Source organism: Tympanuchus pallidicinctus, unplaced genomic scaffold, assembly GCF_026119805.1.
Source record: "Tympanuchus pallidicinctus isolate F22 unplaced genomic scaffold, pur_lepc_1.0 scaffold1, whole genome shotgun sequence".
Taxonomy (NCBI): Eukaryota; Metazoa; Chordata; class Aves; order Galliformes; family Phasianidae; genus Tympanuchus; species Tympanuchus pallidicinctus.
The window spans coordinates 32,599,291-32,623,759 of record NW_026294618.1 but is presented as its reverse complement, the minus strand read 5'-3'; the positions used below and the strand labels follow the sequence as shown (position 1 = coordinate 32,623,759).

At 37.4% G+C, this 24,469-nt stretch overlaps 1 protein-coding gene across 5 annotated transcripts in view; it reads left to right on the top strand.

Annotated features, from left to right (window-relative positions):
* Positions 1–24,469, top strand: part of UBE3D (ubiquitin protein ligase E3D) — a 75,869-nt gene that overhangs the window by 22,837 nt on the left and 28,563 nt on the right. For all 5 annotated transcript variants that reach the window (XR_008206705.1, XR_008206703.1, XR_008206706.1 and 2 more), the window contains exon 9: positions 22,334–22,472. Coding sequence is in view for 2 of the 5 variants with exons in the window: in XM_052682811.1 (XP_052538771.1) it covers positions 22,334–22,472 (139 nt within the window). In the remaining 3 variants the exon portion in view is untranslated. The remainder of the gene's footprint in view (positions 1–22,333; positions 22,473–24,469) is intronic.

The window sequence follows — 24,469 nt, the reverse complement described above, 5'->3', positions numbered from 1 at the left end:
AGTGCTCTTATTTTTCCTTCAAATTTTGGAAATAAGATGAAAGTTTTAAAGAGCTATGTATGTATGTAAAATGTAGAAGGGGTTCCCTGAAGATTCAGTGAGTACACTAACTTATAGTCCAAGAGCTCATAAAAGTACAACAAAATGTCTTGCACAGACAAGGAGGTATGCATACATCATACACGTTTAGATATTTTCATGGAAGAAATATACACCTTTCAAAAATGTGATGCATTATAGTGAATATTGCCAAGATTCTGTCTTAATTTTCAAACAGATTCCAATATTGAGTAAGTGAAATAAACTCTCTAACATGGGAAATATATTTAAAGTGGACCTATTTAAATAAAAAGATGAAACTACAGGACAAGCTATTACTGTTATTCATAGAAGAGAAAAGATTACCTTTATGAATGGTGTAGCTTCAGGAATTGGCATTGGAAATATGTGATCCAAAATGTTATCTAGTGCACAAAAATGCATCTTGAAGGATTTACTTTTAAATTGCTTGTTGTTAGAATGGGGGGTATTAGAAAAACCACTGCTTGCTCTTGAAGATGCTCGGTTTACGGCTTTTAAGTCATAGTTATAACTCACAATTTTGTGAGATTTAATTACCTTAAGACATACTTTTACATAAATTGAGGTAAAAGTTGCATCTATTTAGTCAATTACCCAGTGTTCAAAAAAGCTTTTCTTGAATAGTATTTTCAGCAGCAAAATTCTGCTCTGTGATTGTATTTGGTTCTTCTGTTTTCCCAGGCAGACTGGTTACAGTTCTTTTTTTGAAAGTTACCTTGTATTTATCTTTGGAATTTGAAAGGTGCAACTCAGGCTTTAATTCTCCTCTAGCAGTAACTGTTCTCTCCTTGGCTTATAATGCAAAAACAGAAGAGAAAGGACCATAGAGGTTTGCTGTAATTTCATTCTCTCAAGCGTGTTGGGAGCTTTTGTATGTTTTGGTGTAGGTGTGGTATAAGAAATTAAAACACAGTCCATTTAATACTGTTATCTCTGACCATTTGTATCTTCTTGCATGCATGTTTCCCAAACTGTTTGATACTTGTTTAAGTACATTGTTGTCATTTCTTCCAGTTAGGGATTTTAAAAAGCAGAAGAAAACTGCAGATGTGCCTACAGGTTTGTGTACAAGCTGTTATTAACTGTGCTCTTGTTCCAAAGTTAATGTGCTGGAGCAAGATCCTTCTTGCTTAGCACTTGGCACATTTTGCATGTGTGGTAGCCCAGTGTGCTTTATGGAACAGAAGAATCGTTTGACTTGTTTTTGGTGATGAACAAGTGTGTGTTGGTTTAAAAGAATGGTTTGTTTTTGTTTGATTCAGTCTACATCAGTATTGCCTGTAAATATCAGATCGCTGAATCCCAGTGTGGTTGAGGTTGAAAAGAGACCTGTGGAGGCCATCTGGCCCAGTGCTCTGCTCAAGCATGGGCACGTATGGTCAGCTGCATAGCATAGGTGACTGGGTAGCTACACCCTGAACTACCTGAAGTTTCCTCTGTGGGAAAGCTACTTCTTCTGAAGGTTGTGTTTGCTGCTTGTACTGACAGCCTAGAGGATTTGAGCTCTACCTTTAAAATAACTACTTATGGTAGAGAATTAGTGAGAGTGAAAAAAATATTACTTTTGAATCTGAACGTAGCAAACAAGTGTATTTAAAATAGTGTGATTAAAACTGTTTTATTTCCTGTAATGTTAACCTCAAAAGAATGTATTTAAGTGCCACATCAGGTGTGGGTGTATAGCTGAAATTGCACTGATTCATAGGTATCAGCAGCCATATATTTTCTTTTGCACACTATTGATTTTGGTGTCTACTGATTTGATTAAAGGTTTGGGTTCTTTTGTCTAATGTTGCTGTTCTGGTACTTGAAAGAACGTTGAGGTATAAAATGTGTAAAGCAGATACTGGAGGTGAATTTTTTTAATGTGATTCAAATATTTAATGGCTTAGAAGGACTAACTAATTTTAAAATAACTTGGACAGCCAGCAAGTAAATTCATCTGCTCACTGTGGAAAGGTAGGGAGGGTTGTGTTTTTGACAGGGAACTTCTGCTGAGCTGCTTTTTCTGTGTAGTGATCAGAGCTCTCAGTTCTGCCCTTACTGAAATAAATACAAGATTTTGGACTTCAAGATGGAAGAACAAAAATATTTAAACTAATATAATGGCATGTATCTGTTCTATTGTTGTATTTACTATTTCTATTTACTATTTATTTACTATATATTGTATTCTATTGTATTTACTATTTCTACTGTTGTATTTACCTAGAAAAACACGTATATATTGTGGGGGCAGGAGAGCTGTTCTGTTTTCATATTGGCTGATGTGTGACTCTGTATTCTTTCCTTCAGAGGTGCAGAAACCAAAGTTATTGTTGGCTTAGCACAGTTTTCCCATTCTTAGCTGTTCTGTGAAACGCAGTAAAAATGACATAATGCTTCAATCTGTTTCAAGCCAAATGATAAATGTGGAAATAGTGCCTCGATGCACAGTAAGAATGAAATCTTTGTGCGTTGAACAGTAATGTAACCACAACAGAGGAAAAAGTATCAAAAACGGTGCAACTTGTGTAAAGCAATGTGCTTGTGTTTAATTCTCATATTCAAGAATTTTGAACAAAAAGTCAAATTTCTCTAATAGTGTTTCAGGTATTGCATTCCAATAGTAATTATAATACTGAAATTGCTTGTTTCTGCATACGCATCTACCTTTGAAATACTGCAGGGCTTTTGGATCCTGTAGTCTGCTGTAAAGGATTAGAATATTGTTCTAAGCTTCATGCTGCATGTGAATGGAAGAAGCATCTCTGTCCTATTCTCTGGGATAGTGACTGAAGTAGTGAAAAGAACAGATCTGAGGACGTATCATGTAGAGCCTTGGCAATGAATTATTAACAGCTGTGCTCTGGGTATTTTTTCCAGCAAGCTCTGTATGTTAGAAGAACAATCAGCAGCTAATAAGGCAGAGTGAAGTTAAGACATGGGCAGATATATCCAGACACACTATTTATAGTATAGCCCTTGGCACTTTTCCTTGCAGAGCCCTATTCTGCTGATCTTTCTGAGGATTGCCGTTTGATTGTTGTATTGACGTAACCTTTGCATCTTTTTCTTCAGCTATTAAGCAGGGCTGGAAATATATCTCCTATGTGTGATAGCATGAGTCCTGAGTAGATTTGCCAACAGTTAGGTTCCTGCCCTTGTGGGAGCTGTATAAGCTGTCTTTCTGCAACAAACTAGTTGAAAGTATATGCAGAAGAACAGTTCTCTATCATTTCTTAGTGAAGGACGCCTCGTGCATTTTCTGCTCTGTTCTAACTGAGGTATTTATTGGTGCCTGCCACTCTTCTCACAGCAAGGCTCCTTTTCTCCACCTACAAATCTGCTGTGCAGACAGGAGAGATCTTCCTTTCAAGTAATGGGTTCTTGGCAAGTAAGACGTTATACAGCCAACCTTGACTGCTGGGATTGATCATGTTAAATAGTGCTGGAGTGAGTGTGTTGTGAGAATGTGTGAAGAAAATGAAAAATAAGGCTAGGCAGCAATTTGATTATAGTTGGTCTCAGTAAATATTTGTGGAAGTACAGTTAGAGGAAATTATATTTTTCCTTTTATAATAGTGTGCTAGGTAAAGCTTTAGTTTCCAAAAAATTAGCGGTAGCTTTTTATTTCTTATATGCATCCAGAGTCTCCCTGAATGGTTTATAGCTTTTACAGAAGCCTTCTCCTAGGCAAGAATTCACTGCTTAGCATTTCAGAGTTGAAAAACAACTTCCAGGATGTTTGCTTATTTTCTATTAATTACAGAGGGATAGAATAAGCTAGAAATGAACGAGTTCATGGTTCAAAATTTCTTTTTATTTCTAGTGCTTTTGGTACACTTTTTAATTACATCCAAGTCTGTATGTAATAAGATTTTTCATGATGCTCTGTTATTGATGGATTGCAGAATATCAAATTGTTTATTTGCCCCCAAAGTGGTTTTAGTTCCGTATATGACTCTATAGTAATTTGCCTCCTATAAATGTACCAAAATATCCCAATTCAGCCTGAAGTTTCTTAAATTCCACAATATATCACTGACTCCCATCTGGCTGAAATAGCAAGATTCTTTCCTAATGTTTCAGTAACCCTGGTAGAAAATATGCAGGGTGCACAGAGACCCAGAGAAATGACCGTTTTTATACTGTTTTGTGGTTTCTATACAGTGATTTTTGTAGTAGAAGCTGCTTATTGTGCTATCTCTGCCACGATAAAGTGTGTGTGTTTGCAAACAGATTGTGAAGAATCTGTTTTATTTTGAATATTTTTTTTCCTTTTCTGTTCCCGTCTTCGATTCTTTCATGGTATCAGGAGAACTGACACTGTGGATGGAGTGCTATGCCTTAAAAGAGCTGACTGAGCAGAGCTTTTTGAAAGATGTGATTTGATGACAGGCAAGGGTCTTGGGACAGGAAAGGAAAATACTCTTTAGAGTTCAAGGAAGATGTGTATGGATGCTGTAAACCTGCTGAACAGTGTAGGAAGGGATGAAAGTGCTTTTTTTTCATAGTTAGGGATTGTTGTTGAGAAGAAAGATCTGTTCTTTACTGTTAACATCCTTTTCCCACCTCTAGGAAAAGATGCGTGTAAGTATTTAAGTCTCAGGAGAAAGATGCTGACTGTTGTTTATTGAAACTAGACCTACCATATGCAACATCTTTTTATGGTTGTTACAGAAAAACTTCTTAATTGATTTTTAAACAGGTGTATCTTTCCGATTCTTTGGAGCTATCATGTTTTTGATGTCTAATCTTTCTAACTTTTAATAGTCTTAGAAGTACTAACTGAGATAGAGAAAAATAAGAAAATCAGAAAAAGATATTGGAATAAAACCTTTGTCTACCAAATCTTGGATCTCTTGCTCAGATTTTGCTCATGTTATTCCAGTTGGGCTTGTTGCTTAGGCTGCCTTTTGGCTCAGTTTTTGAAGTCTAGCTCTAAAGACAGGAGGTAGGATTCTGACTAGTTATTGTTTTATTTTATAAAGATGGATTTTTCAATCCTGATTCAACTGCTTGTGAAAATTTGATGAATTGTTTCCCTTTCTTGTTGCATAGCATAAAAAATGCTTATGTTTCAGTACTCATCTTGCAAGGTACTGCTGTTGAACTGTGCATTAGAAGTGATAAATGCTGTATGCACAGTAATTGGTAATGTACAAAGAAGAAATTGAATGTAAATACAATTGCTGAGTTACTTCTTGGGTTCTAATTTTTTAGGAAAAAAGAATTAAGATTTTCTATCGTATTTAATAGACTTTTTGAATCAGAGTTTGTGATTCTGTAATGTGATAGGGGGAATAAAATTCAGGCTTATTATTTTTCTTATTCTTCATATTTATTATGGAAGCAGTAATTCAGTAAGGCACAGATTTGGTAGTTCTCATACCTCTCATTCATATCACAGTTGCTCATCTCTTTTGGTCATACCAGAATTTGTGATGGGAAAACTGATAAGTTAGTTTGGAAAAAAATTGCAATTAAAAGCAGTGAGACAATATGAAAGTAATTTAAAATGTATAGTTTGAAACAGCTGTATTGTTAAGTAGTTAATTTCCCTTTTATGAGATCGTAAGGGTATAAGAAATTCCATGCTGGGCCAAATCAGTGTTCCCTCTATCCTCTCTCTGAGATCAGGAGGTGTTATTGAGAGGAGCATGTGAGCCTCAGGACATTCTTGTACTGCTCAGCTTATATAGTTGTTTTATTAAGGATGTTAAATGGATACAGCCCTGCCTGTTTCCTTCAGTATCTGTTCATGCATCTTAGGACCATCTTCTGTATAAACACTTTTTGATCTTAATGGTACTGTTTGCCTTCACAGTCTCTTAAAACAGCAAGTTCCAGATTTTCACTGCTGCTGCAGCGTACTCTTTTCACTTGTTTTAAACTGATCTCCTGCTAGTTTTGGTGAATTGCCTCTAGGTCTAGGGGGATTTGGTGAAGAAAATTCTGCACTTGTACTGGCAGAATAGACATGGGTATCCTAAGCTTCATACTGGTGCTATATCATGCGGAGTTCTTGGCTGTATTTAGATTTACTGTTCAGTCTGCTGGAGAGACTGTGATGTCACATCTGTGTAATTCCTACTGTAAGATGTATATTTCTAGTATGTTAGCTTTGGTTTTCTTGTAACCTTTTTTTGAAAGTGAGATACCCTTTATGAATTAGTGATGCTACATTGAATTACTTTCGTAATTATAGGTGAAACTATAGCAGCTTTTCACTTATGCAGTTAGAATTTGCTTCTGATAGACTTACAAAGACTATTGGGTTTACTTAAAAACTGTAAATACTCAATTCCTATAATATCTTTTAAATGGCAGCATTCATTTGAGCAGAAAGGATTTCTATACTGAGACAGGAATGAAAAAAAGAACTTACAAAAGCACCTTGGGCAGACTGGAGACAAACGTGAAAACTTGATGTAGTTAATTCAAAAGTCTGTTTTAAAGTAATTAGTTTTTGTTGTTTCTATTATATTTCTCCATGACAGGCTGTGTGAACTAACAATACTTACATTAATGAAATGGTTTAGGCTGGTAATTTTACTTGAAGTACTTCATGTATCAGTAAGGCAAAAGCAGATTGGGACTGTATGACTCAAGATCATAGAAAGTTAATTTGTGAAGTTGCTCTGGATATTGCTGCTTGTTTGTTGAGTACACGTGGTAGCAATATTGCTGCTGGTTGCTTATTTTGAATGCTGTAGCAGCAAGGGTAAAGAGAATGAGCCATTCTTATGCTTGTCCTCTGAATACTGGATTTAAGCTGTAAATGAGCTTGTGTACAACTAATAGGCATAATAACCAATAGTGCTGTGGATATGGATATGTGAGGCAGGATATCTAGGTGGGAGGTACTGTTTCAGGCAATAAAATTGCTGAAGGTTTATGTTTTAAGTCAAATACATTACTGAATTGCAGTCAAATAGTTGCTGAAGGCGGAACTGGTAGATGTACTCAGAAGTTAGATTGTCTGCACCTGTTTCCCCTCTGTGTGTACTTAAGAGTATTACGTTTGGTCTGTGTTCTTTCCAGCCTTGTATGCTCTACCTGCATACATCTTAAGCCTTCAGATTTTTCCTTACTTCACAGTGACAGAAGTAGATAATGATTCTTAGAGAGCCATCTGTGTACCTGGAGGCAGCAACACAGACATCACTGAGAGCTTCTTTGGGTTGTGATTTTGCTGGCTTACCTTGGGAAGGCAAAATTGTATGGTGTCTCATTAAAGACTGCTCTTCTAGAAGATGACTGCAGCCATTTTTTTCAACTGAACACCTATGTCTCCAGTGCACTAACTTGGGCCTTTAAGCTCGAACTTAAGTTCTGTTGATACTGATCAAGGCTGCAGTGTAAAGTCAGTAGCAGAGCTGGTTAGAAGTTGATTTTTAAACATTTTTTAAGCATAATCATTTTTCATTCATATAAACTGATTTTTCTAAACCTTCCAAAACAGTTTTATTTCAGTATGGAAATGTTGCTGAGGTGCATCAGGCATTGTAGCTGCACTTTTTGTACAATTTTCTTTCCTTTTTGGCTAGCTTCTGAGTTGTCCTGTGGTCCTCACAAAGCAGTAAGACTGAACAATATGTTGTATTTTCTCTTCTTTGTCAAAAGTTGATATTTCGTGATGAAAACAACTGCATGACCTACAGGAAAAAAAGCTGTTGAAATATTTCCATACGTTTGTACACTTTTTTTTTCCAGATGTTGGGCTTCCTTCAGAAGCTGAGGAGTATTTTTTTTTTTTAATTGGGGAAAGAAAAAAAGAACCCACAGTAATTCTGACTAGTTTGAGTGAATACTGTACTGCGAAGATTCAAAAAACAGATTTAAACATTACAGGAAGATGAATCTTCAGATGTTTAATGATTCAGTGCATTTTAAGTCTAATATCATTATAAAGGGAGCTTTACTTGTTGTAGTCACACCTAAAAATTTGTTTGTTGTTACTTCCCATTTCCATCTGTTTGCGTATTATTGCTGTGAAATTATATTCCGCTACGGTATTTTGAACAGCAGTGGCTGCATGTCATTAATAATATTAAGGCCTGTTAGTTTTGAAGCATGCCGTGATGACTAAGCATCTCTCAACTCGGTTTGCATTTGTTTTATTGAAGGTGGAATTTTGTTCCTTCTGAAACTGCTGAGACTTGGTGGCTTCTGTAAAAGGAAAGGAGTTGATGAGAAACTGCTTTTGTCTCCCAGTGTAGCAATTCTGCAGATGCTTTTAGCACCTCTGCAGCTCTCTCGTATGGGTAGGACCATTGAATTTTATTCACAGTTATCCAACTGGCTTTCTTTTATCACCATTACATATGATGCAAGTCTTTACTCTGCATATTGCTGAAAATTAAGTAGCAATGGGTACCGGGTAGCTGTAAATGTTCATCGACTGTCTTCAAAAGAAACTGGAGAACATAGTGATATCATTGATTATGAAGAAGTTGATCTGAAGATTGGAAGATTTCTAGTATCTAGTGAGGTACCTTTTAGTGGGAATAATTTCCAAGAAACATAACTGCTTTTAAGATGCAGCTCGAAAAGAAGATAGGGAGAGATTCTCACTAGGGAGTGCAGTGATAGTGCAAGGAATAACACTTGTAAACTAAAAGGCAGGGAGATATAGTTCAGAGTTTTGCAGAAGTTCTTTCCTCAGAATAATGGTGAGGCGCTGGCACAGCTGCCCAGAGAGCTGTGCGTGTCCAATCTCTGGAGGCACTCAAGGCCGGGTTGGATGGACTCCAGGTGGCCTGAGCTGGTGGCTTGTGTCCCTCCCCACAGCAGGTGGGTTGGAATTGTCATGGTTTTGATTGTTTTCGGTATTCCACATCATAACATCATGTAGTGCACTGGGAGCTGAAGTGTTAATGCTCCAATCCCAGGTACCTGTCCCTATACATCATGGAAGTCATGGGATCTGGCCCTTCCTGGTTGGGCAGTCTCTTACTGCCTTGCAGTGGATGTCGGAGGGTGCTTTCCTAGCCATACCAAGCTTTTCAGGTTTGACGTGGTCTCAGGAACAATCTCTCCTGTTTTATTTGATTTATTAGTCTCAGTTTCAATTAGATTTTGTGATATTGGGTTATCTTGCATTCCGATATTATAGTTAGTAAAATAAGTTTTCCTCCAGAGATCATTGCTGCTGTTTTTTTGTTTTTTTCTTCCTTGAGCCCAGCTCCTATGTCCCTAGCCCTTTTCTCTTTTCCTTCCCTGCTGCCCCACTGACATGTGCATAGATTGATCTAGTTAACTGTGTGACAATGATCTTCAAGGTCACTTCTAACCCGAACAAGAATTGTGTTAAAATTGTAAAAATGAATACTTTGACACAGTTTCTTTTCATGCAGAGAAATAAGCTTTCTGACTTGGAAGTACCTTCTAGTTCAATGTTCCAGCTCTGTCACAGACCTACCAAAATACTTCCCAGCTCTCCTTCACCTTGTTTGTTTTCTCTTTAGAGTGACAAGTTACCATGGTCTTGACTGAGCTCATGTTCAGCAGCATCATTGGATTATTTCTTTACCTGATTAACTTCATTTGCAAAGGGTTTTCGGTATGTTACCTGCAGCTGCCTTACTTCTGCTGTTGCATCACCTCTTTGAATGAGCTAACCTACTCGGAAGATTTGATTTTCACTGTACTGGAGGATGCGAATTAATCCTTCTGTGCCTTCTTTACTTTTCATCAAATCTGTATTTTGCTCTGTTTTTAACATCAAGTTCCATTTCAGCATGATCTTAAATTGGCTAAACCTACATATCCTCTCTTTCTGTTTTTTACTTCCAGTGCCACTCTTGTTCATATCCAGATCTCAGCTGCCAGGCTTCCTTTCCTGTTCCTCATGCTTCTAAGTTGACACTGGACTTCTTTGTTCTAGATCTATAATTCTTTTAAGAAAGCTCATAAAAATTAAAGAGCCGAAATCATCTGTATTCAGTTACCTGACTGTGTCAAGGTACATGTGTGTGGCCAGCATAGCCCACCCAGTGCTACTTCAGAAGGGCTGATTGTGATACCTCCAGCTCTGCCTCATGTCTGCAACAGGATTCTGGACAGCTCTACAAATGCTGTGGGGAGCTCCAGCAACATGGCTGTGGACTATACTGACACTGTTAAATCTCTACAATTACAAATGGTGCAAGCTTCCAATTGGTTGAAGGATAAAACTTGAGAACTAGTTCTGAGGAAAGGCAGATTAAAAAAAAAAACAACAATAAAAGAGGGGCAGTTCTGTGAAGGGTTGAATTTTTTGGTGGAGCAGCACTCCCATGCACATTAGAAAGCTGACCTGGCTGAGGACAGGGAAAAGGGGCTTGTGGAATGTTGTTCTTTCTAGATTTGTGGTTGGTTTTGAGGATTATTTTTAGGAAAGAAAGTTGTGTGCTTGACTGCTGATTTTATTTATTTAGGGTTTAATAGCTTTTAAACCTGACTTGTAGCTGCACATAGTATTTTAATGCCAATATTGTTTTCTACCATGCACAGAGGAGACATCTGCACAGATTTTGCCATAGTCACATCAATGAGTTAAAAAAAAGATGATACAAGTAAACTGTTCCAGGGAAATAATAGTTTCAGTGGGAAGGCAAAAGTATGGCATATGGGGAAATTTTAACTTCAGTAATTAGACTTTATATTGGCAGAGGTGTGGACCCAGTGAGTGGAAATAAGTTTTGCTTTTCTGAAGTTCTCAGGATTGGCTGATTGTCTGTTTTGTGATGATCCCTACTCTGCAGCAGGTTCCTGTAATTACATTGTGAAATACTGAATTTGCTTCGCTCCTGAAGTCAGTTACATTGGGGGGGAAAAAATAGAATAACTTTAGAGTAGCAAGCTGAGAGCATTTTGTGAATAGTGATTACAGCATTTATTTCTACAGTAGGATAACTTCTCCCTTTGGATTCAGACATAATGTTCTGGAGTGTCTGTTATTTGTGTTTACTTCCATATGGAATATAAGCAGCATTGTGGAAATGATTTAGTTTTACCCGAAGGTTTAAAAATCTGGGGCCAGAAAACATTTTAATCTTTAGTGTACTGAAAATCCATTTCAACTTCACAAATGGCCTCCTGCTTGGCGTAATAGGTTTTAAAAAGGGAATTAAGGTTTATGGAGCATATGCAAATGTTCATGTGGCACAGTTAGTATGAATGAGAGCATGAGAACATCAAGGAAAGTGCTTTTATGCTGTGGCTGTGGAACCCAGGGGCTTAGTTAGGTACAGGGCAAGAACAACGCTGTGCTGTCACTGATTATACAAAGCATTGTTCATTCAACCTTGATTTATTATTTTTTTTTTTAATAACTTTCCACTTGCCTGGTTGATTATTCTGAGAAAATAATTGTTATTCCTTGTTAGTAGTCTAGAGCCCTGAATGAATATCTGAAATCAGTGCTGTTAGGATAGAGTATTGAAGATTCTGTGTGCTCCTAAATGCTGGTGTTAAGGTTGCTGGTTGATCTGATTGTGAGGAGGAGCAGTGCAGAAAGAGAGGCAGGTAATTGGAGAGGCCTGGTAGGAAAACACATCTAACATGAGTACAGTTCACACCATTTGACTGGAAGACCGAACAGAGACAATTTTGTCTTTTTAAGTGATCAGGTAAGAGCTCTGTGGCATATGGACCATAGTCCCTAATGACATGCTTCCCTGGTTTTCACTGGTGATTACCAGGAACATGTTACTGGAAGGGGATAGTACCACATTGCTTACTGGGTTCGCAGTCTGCCCATGAAGCAAACCATTCTACTGCTTCTTCCACTGACTAGATGAGGAACTTGGACTGGCTCACTTTAGCCAACCATGCTTTTCATTCAGAATTTAGCTTGGATTGGTTGCTGAGGTCACTGTACCAGCTGTTGGTCCTGCCTTTGCAGCATGGATAATGTGCTTATATTTCAAGTCCTTAACCTGCTGCAGCTCATAGCATGTGGTTGAAAGTAAATTTCTGCTGGTTTTCCATTGCTTAAAGATGCTGCCGTGAACTGTGTCAATTTAGGATATGAGCGATGAGCAGTTCAGATATCCAAGCAGGGTCTCCAACTGGGGTTTCTCCATCAGCTGTCCTAGGATGGCTCAGTCAGGTCACTGGTTGCTAAAACCATGTGGTTTAAATATCTCCTAATGCACACCATGCACAGAACCACCAAATTACTGGCTTTATAGCCATATATTCAAACTTTGGTTCTGCATGCTTTCTATTTTGGCTTTAACAGTAATTTTTTAAAACAATTAATCATTACTTAATCAACCTGTGCTGATTTATCATAATTGCATCTATAAATCTCTTTCTAATGACTATACACATGAATTTCAATAGTCCCTTCCCTGAGACCACATTAGTCAGCATGAGCTCAGACTGATACATAGACTTTTTTTTCCCAGACTCATAAGGAAGTGTAAAAAATTTGTGCTCTTGCTTTAACAAGGTCCACTGAGGGTTGGGTTTATTTATCTAAGTCCTTACTAAAGACAAAAACTTTTCTATGTTTAGCAAAGCAAAGCTGCTTTTCAGATGGTACAGTGCACTTGAAAAATGACAGGGAGCTGTTAAAAATAGAGCTGAAAGCATGGAGAGAAGGAAGTACGAAGGTTCTTTCCTATACATCCCTTTGCCCTAAAGCTAAAGTTACTATTCAACATTGGTATAAAAAGAAAAAACGTGTTTACAGCACCTCTTGGATTTTAAGGCCATTTCACTATGCTATGAACTAGCAGCGGAGAACAACTGTCACTGTTAAAAGGAAACTACTTGCCATACTGAAGAAGAAAGATGCTGGAAGATGCAAATGGTCTGCCTCATTCTCTAGGAGGAGAATTCATTCTCCTGTACAATTAATAAGATTTCCTAACCTCATTTTTCAGCACTCAAATCTCTACTTTTTGTATGTGAAACAAATTTTATTCATGTGTACCTTTGCTGGGACCTCAGTTTTGCATCCCCTACTGCTTCCTCCTAGGAAGATACAGATGGAGAATTAAATGGACTGAAGAGTCCGGACAGACTGTTTATTAGGTTTTTAGATCCTTTCTTATTGAATTAATTAGAATACTAATCAATATATATTTTTATCTATCTTTGCATGATAGGTTTTGTATTTGATTGCCTGTTTAAGTTTTCCACATTTTACATAGCAGAAAATAATTCTCACATATTGAATGTAATATTTATACACAGGGACCCTTGTATTTGTAATATGGTAGTTGATACCATGTGTCTTATTTCTACAGTATGCTATCTGATTTGGATCATTCTTAAATTAAAGTTATATTTTCATGAAGAGCTGTAAAAGCACCTATGGGGAATACTGCTATTGCTAGCATCCTGGTATTCAAAACTCAGGATGTGCCAGTATCAATAAATACATGTTCCTGCTGAGTTTTCCTGCTATATATATATAATTTTTTTTTTTGGAGCTCCCAGCCTGAAGAAGGAAGAAGTCTGTAAAATCATTCCTGTATGAGAGTTTGGTAAAAATGTATTCCAAGAGAGAGCAGGGAAACTGTGTGTTTTCTTTGGGGCTTCTGCCTAGCATCATGATGCCTGGAGAGGCTGAGAGGCAATCTGTTTTCTTACCCTTTTTGGAGGGAGGAAGATGGCATGGAGAAGGCTGCTCTATGATCACGCAACGAGGCCTGTTTTACAGAAGCACCACTAAAGTTGAAAGGCAAATAGAAGTAACCAGCAGAGCTGTCATTCAGTAAGATTCTATACATTCTTGGGGTTGGTTTATGGAGAAAATACACAGATAAATACTGTTTCATTCTCTGAGGGAATGAAGTATGTGGCAGTACTTTGTGTCTGCTTTGCCAGTTACTCACACCCTCTTTCTGCCACCATTGACGTTTAAACCAAGCAGACAATTTTAGAGATAACCCTTCAAGATGTGACTTACTTGAGGAGGTTTACTCCCGTTTGCCCAGCTTAGAGCAATGGCTGAAATGCTGGGAGGTTAAAAAGAGAAGAAGAAAAAAAAAATAAATAAATAAATAAAAGGGATTTGAATGTTTTGTTAATCACAGGCTGTCCTTCTATGTCATTTGTTCTGGTACATGCATTTGATACTCCTTATAAAGTGATGTGCTAGTCCGGCTTTTAGCAGTAGGTCAGTAGCGTGCTGCTTTGTATCCTCTGAATCCATCCCAAGCACAGTTAGGCTACAGTTATTGACATACATAGGGGAAATAAAGCACAATCTGTTGTAATTTATATTAAGGTGTATTCCAGGAAGGAATCGAGAGGTGCTAAACATTAAGAAAAGTATATTAAGGGACAAAATTATTCCCTCATTCTGAGCTATAGGCATACCTGTGACTACAACCAAGAAAACTTCAGTCTGCAGTCAGAGTAGAACTGTTGCTAATCTGATAACCACTGGTACTGCCATCCTCCAGAATGATAAATTGTTCATTAACAGTGATGTGGCTGTAGCAATCTGAATTTCTATTGTTTTAGCAAAACTACTTGAGTTCCTACCACCTGTTTTACGTACAGTAAGGCATTCTAAAACTGCAGCTTAAAGCCTTAACACAGCCATTAAACTAAAGCAGCACATTTCTAAAGCTTTGGCCATGCAGTTTTTACAGGAGCAATTTGCTGCTGCTTTTAAAGGGACCACGTTGCCTTGCTGCTGAGAACTCTGCAATTACATTGTACTTGGGAGCAATGCCAGCAATTCTGCATAGTGTGGGTGTTCAAGAGCAGTCGCAACAAACTTCAGCCAACTCCTAGAAAGAACTGTGCTCCCGCGCTTTCTTGATCTGTGTTTTGCTTGTTTTTTTTTTTAAATGAGAAATTCTGTGTTAAACTTCTACTTCGAAGAGTAGTGAGTTCTGCTCTTGCACTCAGTTAAGAAGAAAAGATGTAGGTAATTTCAAAAAGTAGTTCAAAGGGATACATTATGAATACGTTGTTTTCCGTGTTTTCTTGCTCTCTTGATATCCTGTTTACAGGATATAAAACTACCTGTGTGTGGGAAGGAGAGCTGCAGATATGGTGAAAGGTCTGAGGGCAAGGTGGATGAGGAGTGGCTGAAGCCCCTGAGTTTGCTCAGCCCTCAGAGGAGCTGAGGGAGGCGTCATGGCGGCTACAGCTCCTCACAGGGAGAGGAGGGGCAGCGCTGAGCTCTGCTCTGTGTGACAGCAACAGCACCCAAGGGAAAGCCATGGAGTTGTCAGGTGAGAGTCATGGGATATAGGGACAGCTTCTGCACCATGCACCAGAGCATGGTGGGTGTGGAACAGGCTGCCCAGGGCAGTGGGTGCAGCCCTGAGCTGCAGGAGTTCAAGGAGCATTTGGATGCTGCTCTCAGTAATGGGGTTTGAATGTTGGGTAGTGTGTATAGCTGGGAGTTAAACTCGATTCTTGTGGGTTCCTTTCAACCTGGGATTATTCTAGCCTAGCCTCCTATACGTTTGCCCATCAGAAGTCCTGCAGGAGCTTTGTTTTTTCCATGAGCTTGTATTGTTTGCAGTCAGATGCTCTGTTGAAAGTTAGAACTGTGGGATTTTTTTTGTTTTTTGGTTTTTGTTTTGGTAGCTTGGGCTTTTATAGCTTCAGCTGTTACCATAAACTCTTGATCTTGCAGAGTAATGAAGAATTTCCCCATACACAGTTACTGTTATGGATTGACTGTGGATATAGGTGCTGCTTCTGTACATTTATGCACTCTGGTTTTGCTAGTAGGACATATCATGGGAAGTAGCCAGCAGGCTTGAGGTTTTTTTGTATCCAAGATCAGTTCTCTCAAAATTAAAATTCCTTTTTCTCTTTATTCTCAGATCAGATCATTTTTGCATACCTGATGCTGAAGCTCAACAAAGATGACAGTATCATAGATGTACTCAGTGGCCATCTGTGTGTAGTATGAGAACTGTCATGAATTTTAAGTTTAGTGTATTTGCAAATTGTTCATGGTCCCACACATCTACATGTCCCATGGAACATAAGTATGCCCTATAATTGATGCTTGATCTAGCTTTTCAAATATTTGTTTTAAGCATTATGGATCTGGAGCGTGAGGGTGACAGGATAGGTGAACACCTGCTAGTCCTTCACTGTGATATTTAAGTATAATTTCAGAGATTCTTACAGCTGAAGTTCTGCTTGATCTATCTAATACTGTACAATTATTGCTGCTTTACAGTGAATGAAAATATTTCATGAGTGATGAAATATTTTCATCTGAAAATTAATGCTTTGTAAATTGCCTACCTGCCATCTGGAAGAGGGAGGACAGCAACAACGACAGCAACAAAAAGGCTGTTGGCACCCAAAAACCTTTAATCTGGTGGAGTGTGCCAAGCTTTGCTTTGAAATGATGTGCTCCAAGGCAAGTTACTCTTGGACTGAATTAAAATCTAAAGATTTATTTCCATGCAGAAAGATAGCATTCAGAGGAATACCTCTACCTACCTGTAAATGATCATATCTGTGTTGGCACAGTGTGCTGATGCAGTTTGGTTTTCTATTGTTTTTTTGTTTTTTTTTTTCCTTTTTCATTTTGAGAAAACAAGAATTGAATTCTGTGAGCTAAACACAATTCTCATTTGTGCTAGTAGCCTTTTTGTTTAACAGCACTGAAGTCATCGTAGTTACATGTAAGTAAATAATGGACAATTGAGTCTAATAAAAATGTGTGTTGTTGCGAAACAAAAGAGAATATGATGTGTACATTACAGGTAGGCAGCTTTTACTTCTCTGACTTTCCTTAAATAACTTAAAATAATCAAAGCACATTGAGAAGTATTGAAGTAATTTAAAATACGTAAATAGAAAGAGTGTAGGTAAGATTCTTATGCAGTTTTCTCATGCAAACAAAGCCATTCAATACATGTCTTTCATTGTACTTTTTAGCATGAGGTACTTAATCTGCGCTATATATTGGAGTTACCAATGAGAAAATTATAGGTGTAACATTTCTGGGATCAGGTAGGATAATTTTGCTTAGAATGCCCTTTGAAACAGTACCAGAACATCTGATATTCTTATGCCAGCCACTTTGAGAGATATGGCAATGAGCAGGTGGTACTCTGAGATTAAATTTGAATTTACGTTACAAGCCTTTTTTATTAGTATGAAATAACTTATCTCCTTCAAATGGTAACATGTTGAATGTTTAAGGAGGGCTCATGTTTTGTAGGTTAGGATGTTTTAAACCTCTTTTTTTATTCTGGATTTTTATCTAACTTCTTTCTTACCCACCTTCAGAAATACATGGTTGCTTGGTTTAATAGAATAAAGCCAAGAGAATCTTATTAATGGTTATGTCATCACATGTTACATGTGTGCGTTATGTTACTCTATATTCATTTCTATAAAATTAATAAATTATTTTTATGCTATTATGTGTAAATACCTATGTGATGTAAGTGTCAGAAATTTTATCACGAGACTCCTTTAGGAGAGTGTTTAGGACTGTTTTGAGCTACAGAAGTTCAGTGTTAAACTGTCCTTTCAATATGATGATGCACTGGAAAAAAAAAAGGTTCACAGCTTAGAGGTGGAGTTGGAATGTTTTTACTGGCCACTGTTGTCCATTGCACTAAATATTTAAAAAAAAAAACCAACTCGTGTGGGTTCCTGGATTATTGCTGTATGTCCTCTTATTTCTCTTAATATGTTCCACTGCTCTTGCTCATCCCCATGTAAGAATACCACTGGGTTACATTTTTATTGTTGCCTTGTCACTTTCAAGAGATTTAATATCTGTTAATTTGGGGTGCCATACAACTAGTGAAGATCCTAGGGAAGGTCTGCTCAAAAAATTACTTAACGCTCTCAGCTGCTGAAGGAGAAAAGTGAACCACGTTTGAACAAGTCTGCAGATGTTGTTTTAAGAGGAAAACAGTGCCTTGGTTCTGTAATGAAAGTTTTTTCCAAAGGAATGTATTGTAGGCTTTGAAAGTACTGCACTTCTTACTGTTCTGTATTATTTAAATTTTGGCAAGAGCTTAGAAGCTAATGTGCATGCATTGATTTTTGTAATTTTTAGATCACTGCAAGGATAATGAGAAATATAAATAACTTAGCCTCCTGGTATATTAAGTATGTAGACATATCATCAACTGTAATTTAGAATTGTTTTTAGATTAAATCATTTTTACAAATAGTTATTTAATTTAGCAAGTTTGTCCTTGGGTTCAATAAAGTCATCTGTCATTTATATCAGAACTGCTGCTTTTGGAAAAGGAAACATTTAACAACATTCAGTGAATCCTGAGAGTCTGTCAGCTTTTCTATTACATTCTTCAGCATGGCTTTTATTTAACAAAACACTGAAGCCATAGCTACCTTGTAGTCATCTCTTTCAGGTGTTCCTCAGTATTTGGAACCCTAACTGTAGAGCATATTTACTTAGATTGTAAATAATCAGGTGGAATTAGCCCAGTGCCTTTGCAGTAGCATGGATTAGTTCTTTGAGTAAGAGGTTTTTTGTTTTCCATTTTTTATTTTTTTGACTACCCCAAGTTAATCTATAAAGAGAAGTACCTTGCTAAATAAGAGATAGGGATAAGGTTGCTCTGGAAAGTGAAAAAGGAATTTACCTGTTCCTCTTCAAAAGCAAACTGTTTTGTATTTTGCTAAGACAGGTGCATTTTTGAAGTGAATGACATGCACAGTAGAAGATGATTACTTTTGATTAATAACCTTGGCATTAATGAAAGAAAAAGCAGCTCAACTTCTTCTGAACAAAAGAAAAAAAGCAGTGAGACATTTTGTCCAGTTTTTTTTTTTTTTAAAAAAAAAAAACTTAGATTCCAAAATCTTAGGTTTCAGTCATTTCTCTAATGACTTTTAAATACGTGTCAAGATTTTTCTTGTTTCGCTGGTATGCCATGACCTGAATGGTAACTGGGTTTGTTTGCTAGAACTTAGAGTCAAGGAATTGTAAAAGAAACGTTATTCATTATTTTGGTGTTGTAAACATTGCTTCTAAAGACATTATTTTCTCATCTTATTGTCTTATGTAGGCATGGAGCAATTCCATAATGGCCATTGGAGAAATACCTGATGAATCAAATTTATGCATCTGAAAACATTATGATCAATTACTTCTGTTGGAGAAGTAACTGGTTTATCTTTAGTCTTATCTGTAGTCATGTCTGAACAAACGTTTTCAAGTTTTGCTCATCTCTACTTTCAGAATCAGTTGTTTGAGTTTCAGGAAGGATTTGCTTTTTTTTCTAAAGAGAGGCAAATTTCACATTTATCCTATAAACAGCTTTGAAAATACTCTGACATTTGTGGTTTTTTTCTAATTGTCTTGCTCATTCTGCTATAGGAGTTCTATTTTCCTGGCCGTATTGCTTTGACTAATGATATCATGGTCTAAACCTCTCTTTCACACTTGTTCCTTGGAGAAAGTACTGAAAGGGATGGGAGGAGGGTAGTCTCAGCCTTTCATCTTTATTTTTTGTTGTCAGTATTTCCAGGTTGGAAGTTCAGCACATTGGTCGTAATTATTTCATATTAACATAGTAGCTACATAGGTTACCCCTGAAGTAGAATTTTATTCTGTTTGATTTCCATGCTACTTTCAGTTCTGAAATGTTTGCTTGAAGTATATTAAGCACTTTGATTAACATTGATCATGTCTATCTTGAAATGAAGTTTACATGAAGATCTTCCATGCTTTAATGTTATGTCTGTTTATTGTCTTTTCATGGACTAGATTAAAGCATGTCTTGTAGCTGAAACAAAGTGAGTTTGAGATGTTATTTTAATCTGCAAGGATAGCATCTCAAGTTTGAATTAACACTGGAAAGAGCTCTGATTTTTGCCCTTTTTCATAAAATGATTTGAGATGGAAGGGACCTTTAAAAATCGCCTAGTCCAACACCTCTGCAATGAACAGGGCTGGGGATTTTTGTGTCTGAGAGGTTGCTCTTAGGCAAAACTGAATGATGATAACTTATAGAGGTAGATTTAATGTGCTATGGGAGAAAAAATTCTCCCTGAAGGTGTGTGTTTGGCCCAGTCTGCTTTTTCTCATGAGAAGCTTAGAAGCAAGAATTCACAGATGAATAAAGAAGGAAGGAAAGAAAGTATGCGCATACTCAATCCCATCTGTATCCAAAGTTACCATGAGCCCGTCTGAATCCTTCTGGCACCATCTTCGTCTTTGCCCTTAGCTCTCCCCAAAACTCTCTCTGACAGTTTGTCCGATCTTAATGTCAAAATCTATTACTCTGTTTCTAAAATTAGGAGAGCAAAGCACAGTTTTGGATCTATGGTAAGGAACTTTCAGCAAACTCAAATTGTTGGCATTTGGGGTTGGTCTGGTAAAAGCTGTCCTTTGTGGTTGCTCGCTCTTCTGAGAAGCAGAGTTAACCAGTGTGGCTCATTCAGTAAATAGAAAGCAAATAGTTTCTCTTGTACTGGAAGAGAGACAATCCTCTTTGTACAGAAGGATTCCCTGCAGCTAAGATTAAAAAATAAGATTTCTTTTGGTTTTGTTTTAAGTAGACATTTTTCTCCGTCCTCTGCAGTGAAGATTGTAGAAAAATACTCCCACGAATAGGGGTAAAGAAAAACAGAGACATGGCCTAACAAAGCACGAACTTACCACAAGCTCATGTGTTAGATGCTGCTAAAGGACAAGATATGAAGACTGTTTCATAACTTGAGTGTTCCTGGAGCCATAAATGCTAGGACACATGTGGTTTGTTTGTAATGAGGGAACACATTGGAATCATTTCAGGAAACGCTCATAATTGAGCTATTAATAAACAGAAATTACAGTCTAATTGGGCTAGATGTCTTTATAGCAACAGTCCTCCCCTCAGATAAGTCAACAGACTCAAAATGCCCTAATGCAGTATCAGTGCTGTATGAGTCAAACTTCAGTGTGGGGAGGCAGCTCCAAAAAAATTCTCAAGTTAAAAAAAAAAAAAATAGAATCAAGGTAGTTTTCAGTATGGCCTGGAGTTCTAAAAAGTTTCTTTGCAGAGAGTGCACTGATCTGTGGAACCACCTTTCTGAGCCCCAGTACCTTATCATATTGTCACCTCCAGTCTCCAAACACTCTTAACTGTGTTTGAAGGTGCCTGCACACTGCTTTGTTTAGACTTGCTGATTTGTGAAAAACTTAAAGCCTCTGTTTTGCTAGATTTACCTAGATTTGCCTGTATCATCAGATAAGCTTGTAAAAAAGTGTAGAACAAAGACACAAAGACAGTAGGGATTACCAAGGTAAATTTCTAATTATGTTTGGAAAAGAAGTTACAAAAGATAATGAAACCCAGTCCTTGGTTGCTGGCAGCTCAGTGACCATGGTGTAAAGCTAGATGTTTTGCCCTGCACCATTGACAGAATCTCTAGCCCAGTCAGAGTTGCCTCTCTCGGGCTTGACCATTCACTGATTATTTTTACAGAATCCTTTTAATATGGACAGTGTATTTGGGGACTTAGCTGCTCACATCTTTAAAGACTCCAGAGTGTCTTCTGAACTGTTTGCTTTCCTGCCCTAGCAAACAGTATTTGTAGTAGCTTAAAACCAGCTTTTGTAGACTTGTCTGGCAAAAGTGGAAGCATATGAAGTAATTTATGAGGACTGTTGCTGTGCAGAAGGTTTTGGCCTCTGTGCTTTGATTTGGTCTTAGCCATTTATGAAGACCTTGAGTGATGCAGTGCCATCCAGACTGCCAGAGGGTGCCTAGCTCAGGCACCCTTCTCATTCCCTGTCTGGCTTAGAATTCCTGTGTCAAAGTGACCTGCTTGCTCTAGCTTTAGGATGAGAAAGATGTAGTATGTTTGTCTGTTGTCATGGTTAGTAAGCATCAACCCTGATTTTTTTTCAACAGTTGTTGACTGTTGGTAGAATTCTAGTGAGAACATTATAACATCAGTTTTAGAAATCGTCTGGCCTTTGGTGGTTTCAGAGGTGAAAGGACTTATTTATTTTAACAGAAAATGGAGGCACTATGCTCTAGTTAGGATGCTCTATGTGTAAAAGCATATGCTTGGAAATAGTAGTTGAGAATCGGTTCAGAAATATTCAAACTTGGATTAAGAAATGTGAGTGCATTCTTCTAATGTGTGCTAAGTTTTCTTTTCACACTATGCAGCTCTTTGTAAAATGGATGGTAGGCATAAAATGCTTTAAATGCACCCTATATTTCTGTTATAACAGTTATCTTTAACTATAAGGACAGGAGTGACAAGTGAGGATAATCTTTCATCACAACTCTGTGCCATATTCTAGTATATGTTTAATTTTTTTTAGATATATGAATTATTTCATTTTACTTTTTAGCCTTGCTGATGCCTGGGAAAATGATTTTGGAGTTCATCCTTTAAAGTTTCCATCAGAAACATGTCTGGAATTACTTCTGATGCTGAGTTTGAGTACTGCTTCTTTACCCCCTTCAATTCAGCGCATGAACTCTTTTCAGGTAAGGAGCAGCTGCTGTTTCAGTATAATGGTGTTATTTCTAGGAAGAAGATAGATCCAAGGGGTCTATAAATGCTTTCAGACTAAAAGTTTGTCTTCTGGAGTTGAGTAACTTTTCATTTTGTTATATACAGCAGTAGAGAATTTCTTTTCGTTCTCAGTTTTTCTTTTTCTTTTTTTTTTTTTTATTACATATAGACTAAGGCAAGCAGTACCATTGTTTTATTAAACACTGAGTCACTGTTTAAATGTTTAAAGAAATGACATAAAATTTGCAAACTTAATCTGGAATGGCTAGAATTATTCAACTCTCTTGAAATGCACCATTACATAAAATTATCTTGTGTTCAAAAATAAATAAATGAAGTCCTCAGCTAAAAATGAAGGTTTACAGTGGTGAAAACCAGTCTGAGCAATGGGACTAAATATGCAAGCCAGTGTATAAAATTAGCGGTGAAGCATTCGGAATTTCATCCTGTTTTCTGTTACTGCTACAGTTCTCACCGATAGCAAATTTTCCTCAAAAATAATTGTTGCAGGCATGTTAAATTGTGGTTTGCGTGGTCTTAGTATATTTCTAAACATGGACAAGTCTTACAACAGATAGAGGTATCTAAATTCATCTTCGTGCAACCTATGAACTCAGCTTCTTTTTTTTGTATGTGATATTGTCTCATGTACGTGTATATTCTGTATGAAAATGATACTTGTATTTGAACTGAAAATCACTGTTGAATTGCTTGTTACCCATACGTGGCAGTCTTGTTCAAGAGGAGGCTGGCTTCTAGGCTACTGAATACTGGATTCTGGTGCTAAGGGCACTTGCAGAGAAATGACCCAGGGATGTGCCTGAGCTTTCTGCTTTCCTAAATATTCCCACTCTTAAACACATGCTGTTGAGCTAAATAGATCACTAGTTTCCACTCAGGCATGTTCTGACACAGCATTTTAAAATGAATCTAACAGGCAGCTGTGTGTGTTGTGATTTGAAAGTTACAGCTTAACTCCTGAGATCCCATTAGTAAGCTAATAATACATAGCTAAATGTACCAGCTGCTTATAACTGAGTAGGCAAAAATTATCCACACCCATGTGATGTTTGAGATTGTATTTACTCCATCTCTTGATGGTATTTCAGTGTTGCAGTTTTGACAAGCCAAAATCTTTAGTCAGTATACATTTGCAGTAGGTGTCGTTTAGGTTGTAAAACCCACACAAAGTAAATGTGCTTAGTTGCTAATCATTTCTGTAGTAAACTCTGTACTGCTTTGTAAAGCTGCAGAAATGCTTTCCAGGACAAGCTTAGCAGGCTCCATATCTGTGCTGAGACATAAATTACATTTTATTTTCAAACACTGTGCTACTGCTTAGTAACATAATATTTGAAATCCCTTTTCGTTCCATTTTGATCTTGTGAAGACTTTTCACTGTGATTTACATCACTGGAGCAGCCTGGAAGAAAGAAGCAGCAGCAGGCTGTTCACAGTACCCTGATTTTAAAGGGGTAGGGCAGTCACTGCAGCCAGCTTTTAGGGTGCCTGTTTCTGCTAGAACAGGCTGTTGATTCTAGATCCTAGAATGCCTTTGTCTCATCTCTCATTTTGCCTGTTCAGTGACAGTAGCATTTTCTGGTAGACTGTAGAAAGTCAAATCTTAGGAAGCTTGGGCCCAGAAGCTTTTGAAGGACCAAAATGGTAGACAAGTTCATGTTTGTCAATGGCTGCCCCTCTGTTTTCTAAGAAAACTTTAATTTGCCATCCTCACTTGCAGCTTTGCAGACCTGAGGTCCTACTTGGGTGCCTAGAACCAGGGATTAAGATTGGCTGAGATACCTCGTATTTATCCTATTTATTTATCCTATTTATTTAGCAGTGCAGAAAGCAGTAAGAAGGGAATGAGGAACTGGCTACTTGAAATGATTGAAAATGTTCTTAGCTTGCTTTGATCTGAATCCTTTACATTATATTGAAAACTATGTTAGCTTGCTCAGTTCTGGAT